The following is a 10,734-nucleotide window of genomic DNA, read 5'->3' on the forward strand; positions in this document are numbered from 1 at the left end:
AATTTATATTTTTAAAAAATCTAAAATTCTTATATATTAATATAAAAAATAATGTAAGCAGAAGAGGGCTAATGTTATCTTAAGATTCTTTTCACTCCAAAAGGTTGCCTCTAGTTCAAATAAATAATAATTCAATTTCCATAAATTCAGTTTACTCCCAGAATTTTCATATGTCACTATTACATCTGAATGACAATCCTTGCCACTATTTCTGTGGCCCCAGGAACCTATTTCTTGTTCCTATTAGATGTGTCATTAGTTTCTCAGGAGAGAAAAGCATCCCCATAGGCCTTGGTGAGCACACCATTAAATATTTTCTACTGTTTTACTAATCACGATGCATGATTATTACATGTTTCTGATTCAGAGTTTTCATCCAGCTAAGATTCCCCAATGGTTTTCTCACCTCATCTCTTATAGATTACCTTCCTTCCAAAATGCCACTGTTCTCTCTGGTTCTCTTGATACTTGGGCTTCATTGTGCACCACCTAACAGCTGTGAAGGCAAAATAACCTCCTGCCTTTCCCCCCAACAAAATGCCACTCTCTATAAGATGTCATCTATCAATGCTGACTTTGCATTCAACCTGTACCGGAGGTTCACTGTGGAGATTCCAGATCAGAACATCTTCTTTTCCCCTGTGAGCATCTCTGCAGGATTGGCCATGCTCTCCCTTGGGGCCTGCTCCAGCACCCAAACTCAAATCCTGGAAGGCTTGGGGTTCAACCTTACAGACACCCCAGTGGCAGAGATCCAGCAGGGCTTCCAGCACCTGATCTGTTCACTGAATTTTCCAAAGAAGGAGCTGGAATTACAGATGGGAAATGCCCTTTTCATTGGGAAGCAGCTGAAACCGCTGGAAAAGTTCTTGGATGATGTCAAGAACCTCTATGAGACTGAAGTCTTTTCTACCGACTTCTCCAATGTTTCTGCAGCCCAGCAGGAGATCAATAGTCATGTGGAGAAGCAAACCAAAGGGAAAATTGTGGGCCTAATCCAAGACCTCAAACCGAACACCATCACGGTCCTGGTGAACTATCTTTGCTTTAAAGGTAAGGTTCTAAGATGTCAATTTCTAGTTCAATGTTCCAGTAATTTGATGGGGCACTGGAGGGAGCTCATGGTATCTTCTCACTGGCATTAGCGGGTGTCTCTCATACCACAGAGACCTGTTCCATTGGATACAGATGTGTGTAATTTTGGATATTCCCGGAGGGACACATAGCTCTGTGGATGAAACAAGGAAATCTCTAGGGAGAGGCAACATTCAGAGAGATGAGGAGTTACAATGGTTTGAACACCCAGCTCACATTTAGCTAAAGGATGATTTCCAGAAGATTTGGTGAGGTGAGACAAGCTTGCACTTGGCAGGTAAACAGAATTAGGTTTAAACCTTATTGTGACCCTCACTTGCTGTTCATTCTTGGGCATGTTACTTGAAGACTTCTATCACGTACTATGTACCCACTATATACCAAGCTCCATGCTACATGTGTGGTTGACACACATTGTCTCATCTGATCTTCACAGTTAATAAATTTCAGAGCTGGTATTCCCACCCAGGTTTGTCTGATTCTAAAGCTGGTTCTTGTAACAACAAGAATCATGTGACTCTTTTCTGAAGGTGCTGTGCCCAAATGATTTCTCCTGGTTCTACAGCACATGTCAGCCATGTTTGGTGGAAGAGAGAACGATTCTTGGCCACAAATCACACACTTGTAGACGGATAAAACGGCAGAACAGATCTGTTGTCTCATTTCATCCTGTGTGTTGGATGTGCTTATACCTTTTTACGGAAGAGGAAACTGTGGCTCTGATGGGTTTAGTGTAAGTATAGTGATTTTGAACACAGACGGAACATCTGTTGAACATGGAGTACAACAGCCCTGGGTGTGACTCCTGGCTCTGCCACCAGCTACCTGGGAGACCACTATCTCTCCCTGATTCTCAGTTACTCATTTTTAAAACTGGTTGACAGAAGTTACCTACCTCTGTGGTGGTATTCATTACTAGATTAGATGACTGATGGAGAGCTTCACATTGGCGCTAATACAAGTTTAAAACAAACTCTCTCCTCTTTGTATTTTAAGCCCAGTGGGCAAATCCTTTTGATCCATCCAAGACAGAAGAGGGTTCCAGCTTCTTAGTGGACAAGACCACAACAGTGCAAGTGCCCATGATGCACCAGATGGAACAATACTATCACCTGGTGGATACAGAGCTGAACTGCACAGTGCTGCAAATGGACTACAGCAAGAATGCTCTGGCACTCTTTGTCCTTCCCAAGGAGGGTCAGATGGAGTGGGTGGAAGGGGCCATGTCATCTAAAACACTGAAGAAGTGGAACCGCTTACTGTGGAAGGGGTAAACATCTTAGATGATGTGAAAAGTGGAGGGTGGGCATAAGGCTAAGTTCAGAAGAAACCCAGAGGCAGGAGAAACACTCTGAATCACTTAAGAGCTGTGTGATGACCACTAAAGTATAGTGAGGAGATCCTCTTTGCCAATCCCTTTGCTGGGTACTTTACATACATTATTTCATCTAAACTCATCAATAAACCTGCAAAGGAGATAATATTATAAGAATTTTTCAAATGAAGAAGTTGGGACTAGAAAAATGAAATGAACTATACAAAGTCAGCCAGCTAGTAAAATGCTTTCCCAGAGTCCAGCTGGAGCTTGGGGGATGGGTAAGATATTGATAGTTGTTCCATACTGCACTAGAAGTGTTAGATGGAAATCCATGAAATTCCCCTGGTACTACGAATTGACATTCATGCCTTTGACATCCTAACTTCTGTGAATATCCCTAGAGATGTTTGTTTTTTATTATAAGTGGGTCACATCTTCCAACTTCCATTGCCGCAGTCCCAAATGGGCTGAACCAGAGAGCATTCCTTCTAGGATAACTTCTAAGGTTTTGGTATCACGTGTTACCTGCATAGTAGTGGTTATCAATACCTAGGGAAGGAGCAGAATCCAAGACCATACCAAGGAGACAAAAAGGGAGGGAATCATGAGCTTGGTGTTTTAATAGCCATATGTTCCCTCTTCCTTTCCCCACAGGTGGGTTGACTTATTTGTTCCAAAGTTTTCCATTTCTGCCACATATGACCTTGGAGACATCCTTCTGAAGATGGGCATCCAGGATGCTTTTGCTGACAATGCTGATTTTTCTGGACTCACAAAGGACAATGGTCTTAAAGTTTCCAATGTAAGTTGATAGAGTCCTTTAATATATGAGATGTAAGGGCCATTGACAAGCAGTTAATTCAGATCTCTTATTTTATTGGTGATGATTCTGAAGCCTATAGAGGCAGAATAACTCTTCCTAGGCCAGATTTACTCCAGGGTCATTCTCATTACCCCCAAAACAAGTCATTGTAACATTTACTTCCATCCTCGACTTTCATGTTCTAAAATGATTCTGATGGAAGAACTTAATCATTAGAATTGACTCTGATGGAATACAGTTCTTGAGGAGGTGGCAGGGGCAGGAGAAAGCTTAATAAATGACTTCTAGTCAGAAAGCCATGAATAAAAGGTTGTCCCTTGACAGCAAGTTCTAAAGTCAGCAGAGATTCATTAACTACACTTAGACTAGTGTCTTTCATATTCAAGCACCATCAACACAGTATAGTGAAGGGGTAGTCCCATCCTTTCTTCTACTTCCCTACTTCTAAACTTTTCAAAGTCATTTCCTGTTTCTTCAGGGGATCAGCAGTGTTTGTTCTCCCCCAACAGGTTGCCCACAAGGCTATGTTTTACATTGGTGAAAAGGGAACTGAAGCCGTTCCTGAAGTCAGATTCCTGAATCAGCCTGAGACAACTCTTCTTCATCCTATCATCCAATTTGATAGATCTTTCCTGTTGTTGATATTGGAAAAAAACACTAGGAGTATTCTCTTTCTAGGGAAAGTTGTGGACCCAACGGAAGTGTAGTTGGGAAAGAGGCTATTGGCTAATTTCATGTGCTTATTGCAATGAGAAATGAATAAATAGTATAGCCTGATGCGACCGATATGGGCTTGGACATGCTTTCCTTTGTGCAGGGGTGGAGGTTGGACCCTAGCTGAACTACACCGGGTGTGAAAGAGGCCACTCGTGTGTTCAGATAGTCAATGAGTGGCTCAGTATCCAAAGCACAGGAAGGCCCCATGTCAATGTGTTCCTCTTTGTCAGAACATCCACTCCCATCCCAATTAGTCAGCTCCAAGGAATTTTACTGGGCTGACAAATGCCCTGTCTTCTGCCCTCTTGGCAAATAGTTGAAATGAAGGTCAAGTCCTCATACCCCATGATTCCAATAAAAAGTACAACGAATATTAAGCAGCATAAACGCAGTGGATTATATATGAACTTTTCAACCTCCTTCTTCCCACCTAATCAAAACTGTTCTCTGCGTTCTTGCCAGACTGCCACTGGTGGCTTGTAAAAAGATGTTTTCACTACAGGGCTGAGTCACCGACTGAGAGCTACTGGTAGGGATGTAGCTTTTGTAACCTAACAAGCATGGTACAAAAAAGCAAGAGAGACAAAGATGAACTTCACTGTACAAGCCCACCTTGCCCCTAAAAAATGTTTTCTTATTGCTAATTTATAAGCTGGGAGGGGAGAAGGAAAGTGATTCATTTATATTATAACTCATAGCCCTTCCTTTTCTGTATTCTAATCAGACCCCTTTCTAAAAGTTGTACCCCTGTCCCACTTGCTTAAGTATAAATCTCCTGGTTAGTTTTACTGAAGTTTGATACCTCCCTGTTCTCAGATGCTTCAGCAACTTCCCCTTGTCTGTTCATGTTCTTCTACCCCCATCTACTAAACTAGACTTCATCTCAGACAATATGCATTCAAAGCCCCAGGATTAGAATTCAGTACACACAAATAGTACAGTGACTGTCAGTGATGTACTATGTGAAATTCTAGCTCTAAGGTGCAGTTCTTCAGTGACAGGGAAATAATGACAAGTGCATAAGTGCTTTTGCAAATATTGCACTTTCAGGTTGAAATAAATATATATGTTTAGAAAAGTATATAGCCCATAAGCATTCTAGTGTTTTACTAGACAATTTGGATGGAGGTTTGCTTACTCCTGGTATAGCTTACATTTTGGTTTTATGGATAATAAGTTGGAAGTCCAGACAGGAAAGGTGATTTATAGGTCAGAAAAATCATTGCTAACATGCAGTTTGGTTTCACTGAGGTTAATTACAATTCTGGATTTGCTGTTTATATTGTTTTGTGATCTTGAACAAGGTACTTAAACCCTTCACTTTGTTTTCCTCATCTTTAAAATGGGAGCACTAATGATATCCATGTCATCAGGATTTTGTGAACATTCCTGCTATAATGCATGTAATGTTCTCATCACAGAGCCAGACATCTGATAAGGAAAATGTTGGCTGCTCAGTCGTGTCTGACTGTTTGTGACTCCATGGACTGTCCATGGAATTCTCCAGGCAAGAATACTGGAGTGGGTTGCCATGCCCTCCTCCAGGGGATCTTCCTGACCCAGGAATTGAACCTGAGTCTCTTACATCTTCTGCATTGGCAGGTGGGTTCTTTACCACTAGCACCAACTGGGAAGCCCAGATGATTGATAAAAAGCCTTATAAATATTAATTGTTATTCTTGTTGGTCAACATTAGCCAGTAACTAGTGTGGGTCTCCTGATTTGCAGATATGCTTTTCTAGCTCAGGCCCTACCTCCAGAGACCTGAGTAAATGCCATACATTTCCCTCTCTAAACCTCCCCAAATTAGTTCAATCAGAAATTGTTTTGAGAGAAATATCAGTTTCTCCAGTTGTAAGTTGGGAATTATGAAGACACTATCTTTCTAGCAGTTCATGTATCTTATTAGAGAATAAGTCTCAACTGGATCATGAAGGATGGTCACTATTTACCTTATAAATCTCAGTTTATTCTAGCAAACCAAGACTAAAATATAAATTCCTTAATTTCATAAGGGTTAATCATAAAATACCTATACCAATATATCATTTAGCAGTAAAAGTTCACAGCAGAATTTTTACTAAATCGGGAAAAAAGGCAAATACTTTATTATTGTTCCTATTAAACATTACCCTGGAGATCCCAGTGAATACAGCAAGATAAGAAAAAGAAATACACATTATTAAAAATGGAGCAGAAAGGAGAAAACAAATCTCTCCACACAGAAAAACCCAATAAAAATCTATGATTAAACTCTTAGAACAAAAGGGAGAAAACTTGCAGGGGGACAAGGTACAAAAGAGTAGTGGCATAGATTGTATGAAGTTAATTAACTCTGTTTTCCTTTCTCCATTGTAATAGAATCATAGACACAAGTCTTCCCTAATATATTACATTTCTTAGCCTTTCTTACAATTAAGGGTGCCCATGAGACTAAGTTCTCATCAATGGAATATGAGTATAAGTGTGGTGTGATGTTTACTGGTCAGGGCATTACAATAAGTCGGGTACCTCTTTCATTCTTTTTCCATCTCATTTGAACTGGATTGTGGACTTACTCATGATCTATTAATAGTTTGATGACCAGGAAGATGAAGAGCTCTTTAGCATGGTGCAATATATGGGCCTCTTTTCAGAGTAGTATTTTAAATGTCAAAAAATTTAGCATTACAAAGGCCATCAGTAATATTGAAATATAATTATAAAAATAATGCAATTGAAATTACTAATGTGATATGTGTGCTTCAACTACAATGTATTAATTAGATCTTATAAGTGGTATAATGAAAACATTCTTTCCAAAGTAATAGGAAGTATGTGATATTTCAAGATATCTCCAACAATAATAATGTGCTTTGAAATTATGTGAACTTTGTGACAAAAATCACAGGTACAGTGGCCACTACTGTGGTTTGTGGCCCACATTTATAAATGAACAAAATGCTAAATTTTGGTTGGAGGTTGGTAAAATTATAGATGAGATTTTTCATAAACAAATGTATAGGTTCTCAAGACTTTATCCTTAAACATCCTTGAAGTTTTTCTGGACTCCAGGTTAAAAATTCTGCCTTTGCAGTAAAACAAAATGGAAAAGACCTTGATATCTAAATACCTACATGGAAGAGAGGTGGCCACTGACCTAAAATTCTTATTGCTGATGATTAAGTGACTAGAAATAAATTTCTGTCTTCTTTAAGAATTAGATTTATTGTGAGAATATTTACTAAGCAGCCTGGCTGTATTAGTCTGATCAGACTGCCATAATAACACCACAAACTGGCTTAAATAAGAGAAACTTTTTTTTCTCTCAGTTGTGAAGGCTAGAGATCTGTGATCAAGGTGCTGGCAAATCACATTTCTGTTGAAATCTTTCTTCCTAGTTGAAGCCTTTGTGCCATGTGCTCTCATGCCTTTTTCTCTCATGCATACTTGTGTGTGGGAAGAGCCACTGAGCTTTTAGGTATCTCTTCTTATAAGAACACTAGTCTTATCAGAAAAGGTGCCCACTCTGGCCACCTCATTTAGCCTTAATTACTTCCTTAGTCCATATATAGTCACACTGCCGAGACAGGCCTTCAACATATGAATGGGAGGAACACATATATCCCGTCCATAACACTAGCCTTATTCCAAGTCATACAGAAATTGGTAGCACTAGTTGGGATGCTGCAGGTTATATTCTCCAGGAAGAAGACAGAGTTCATCATTGTTGTTGTTCAGTCACTAAGTTGTGTCTGAATCTTTGAGATCCCATGGACTGGAGCACACCAGGTTTTCCTGTCCTTCACTATCTCTCAGTTTGCTCAGATTCATGTCCGTTGAGTAGGTGATGCCATCTAACCAGCTCATCCTCTGCCAGCCCCTTCTCTTTTTGCCTTCAGTCTTTCCCAGCATCAGGGTCTTTTCCAATGAGTCAGCTTTTTGCATCAGGTGGCCAAAGTATTGGACCTTCAGCTTCAGCAATAGTCCTTCCAATGAATATTCCAGGTTTATTTCCTTTAGAATTGGCAGGTTTGACCCCCTTGCAGTCCAAGGGACTCTCAAGACTCTTCTCCAGCACCCAATTCAAAAGCATCAGTTCTTCAGTGCTCAGCCTTCTTTATGGTCAAATTCTCAGTTCTGTACATGACTACTGGACAAACCATAGCTTTGACTATATGGACATCTGTCGGCAAAGTGATGTCTCTGCTTTGTAATACACTGTTTAGGTTTGTCATAGCTTTCCTTCCAAGGAGCAAGCTTCTTTTAATTTCATGGCTGCAATCACTGTCTGCAGTGATTTTTGGAGCCCAAGAAAATAAAATCTGTCACTGTTTCCATTTTTTCCCCATCTATTTGCCATGAAGTGATGGGACCAGATGCCATGATCTTAGTTTTTTTATGAATGTTGAGTTTCAACATACACAATGTTTATTAGGGAGTGCCTTTGCAACTGATGCAATGAAATGGATGGGCCTTCACACAACCATCTCAATCAGTAATTGGATACGGGCCAGACATCTCTCTACAACTAAGACTATCTTAGAAAGGTCTGAAAACTGAGGGCTTTCTACTAACTGGACAACTAGAATCTGAAAAAATAAGTCCTTTCTTGAAGAGGAATATGTATGGGACACTTCCAAGTCCAACACAATCTACTTCTAATGCTACCAAAATCTACTTTTTCATATTAAGTCCAAGAAGGAGATCCTCCAGAGTCCTCTACTATCCATTCTACATTTCTCCTCTCTTCAGCTGGTTTCTGTACCTCACTTGGTAACATGACTGAGACCCTCATCCCTGACAAGAGCACTTCTTTGGCCAAGGTTACTGCATATGTCCATTCCCCATCAAAATTGGTCAAAGGAATATCAAAAGGCACCATGTGGATTGTTTCTTTGTGGCCAAGCATATTTAGCTTGCTTCCACTGTGTAACATTTCTTCCTCCTCCTGATAGAGGGTCAACTTCCCTTGTCTAGATGGTGTGATAGTCTGAACCTGTTTTTTGGCCACCTGTAATGCATGTGGGATCTTAATTCCCTGACCAGAGATCAAACCTGTGACCCCTGCATTGGAAGGCAGAGCCTTAACCACTGGACCACCAGGGAAATCCCCTGAATCCATTTTTTAATGTTTGACTGCTAGCATCTTTTAAGCCTCACCTCTCCCTATTCCTCTTGTGTACCACATCTGGGCAAGCTTACAAGAAACCTAGGTGTTCCTTCCTTTGGTGCTGATGGGAGGTTTAAATTTCATAGGTCCCTGCATGCACAAAAGAATCTCCATACCCTACTTACCATAAAAATCTCAAGCCAGTTTTATTTCTCTGATCTCTGAAGTGATTTTGGGTGAGCAAAAGAATCTGACTCTTGAAAAATCCTTACCATGTAAGCAACAAGACTTTCACAATTTGTGTGTTTGCCAATCTTGACATCTGAAACAAATTTTGAGCAGGGGTCCATTCTGTGTCTGCAGGATGACCACAACAGATAGTGATTCCTCTTCTTGCTTGTTATACACTGAAAAAAGAATCCTGAAGTGTCCAGGCAATGGGATTCTTGTTGGTTTTCATGGGAGAAGTACTTTTTGTTTGGAGATCATGCTCTGCAACCCTAGTGAGCCCAGAGTTGTAGGAACAGGAAGAAAATTTTCTGTCTCTGGACTGCCTTTGGCACAGACTACAACATCAACTCTTCCCTGAATCTCCACTCTGCTACCATGTCCCCCAGTTTTGGACTTGCCAGCTTCCACAATCATGTGATCCAGTTCCATAAAATCAATCAATGAATCTCATATACATTATATATGTTGCTCATTTCCTGCTGAGGCCTCACTAGAATCAGCTTAATGTTCCATCTTTCTAGATTTCATCATACAACTCTTCCAGCCTCTACCCATTACCCAGTTTCAAAGCCACTTCCACATTTTAAGGTATTTGTTATAGCCCCATTTCTCACTAACAAAACATGTCTTAGTCTGCTAAATGTCATCAATTGGGTGTCTTACACAACAGAAATTAATTTTGTCATAATTTTAGAGGCCAGAAGTCCCAGATCAAAATCAGTAGGAATGAATAGTAGTAAATATTAGCCCCCTGGCTTATAGATAGCCACCTTCTCACTCTGTCCTGACACAGCCTCTGCATGTGTGTGTGTGTGTGTGTAGAAAGAGAGAGAGAGATATCTCCTTCTTCTTGTAAAGCCTCAAATCCTGCATAATTAGGACCTCAACCTTATAGTTAATTTTTTGCTCAATTACAATCTAAAAGCTCTATCTCCATATATAGTCACATGGTGGATTAAGGTTTCAGCATATAAAGTTTGGAGGGTATGATACATTCAGTTTATAGCAGTGATCTTGTGGCATTTAAAATGTTAATTACTTCTGGATTCTAAATAAGAAGACTTCAGGATGAAAAAGTCTTTAAGAAAAAAAGCTCATTACTATCTACAATAGCCAGAACATGGAAGTTTATGTGTGTGTGTGTGTGTGTGTGTGTGCATACACACAAACAAAAGGAAATATTACTCATCCATAATAAAGAATGAAATAATGCTATTTGCAACAACATAGATGGATCTAGAGATTTTCATACTAAGCAAAGTAAGTCAGAAAGACAAATACCATACATCACTTATACGTGTTATCTAATGGTATCAATGAACTTATTTTAAAAACAGCAATAGAGTCAAAGATGTAGAAAACAAATTTATCTAGGGTTACTAGGGGGAAGTGGGGAAGGGGAGGATAAATTGGGAGAGTGTGATATATATATATATATACTATTATATATAGACGAGA

At 39.8% G+C, this 10,734-nt stretch overlaps 1 protein-coding gene across 1 annotated transcript; it reads left to right on the forward strand.

Annotated features, from left to right (window-relative positions):
• Positions 1-437: 437 nt before the first annotated feature.
• SERPINA7 (serpin family A member 7) lies at positions 438-3,943 on the forward strand. Its single transcript, XM_005899277.3, has 4 exons — positions 438-1,053; positions 2,092-2,365; positions 3,068-3,215; positions 3,746-3,943. The coding sequence occupies exons 1-4, from the start codon at positions 438-440 to the stop codon at positions 3,941-3,943; spliced, it is 1,236 nt and encodes a 411-aa protein (XP_005899339.2).
• Positions 3,944-10,734: the final 6,791 nt, after the last annotated feature.

This window comes from Bos mutus, chromosome X, assembly GCF_027580195.1.
Source record: "Bos mutus isolate GX-2022 chromosome X, NWIPB_WYAK_1.1, whole genome shotgun sequence".
NCBI lineage: Eukaryota > Metazoa > Chordata > Mammalia > Artiodactyla > Bovidae > Bos > Bos mutus.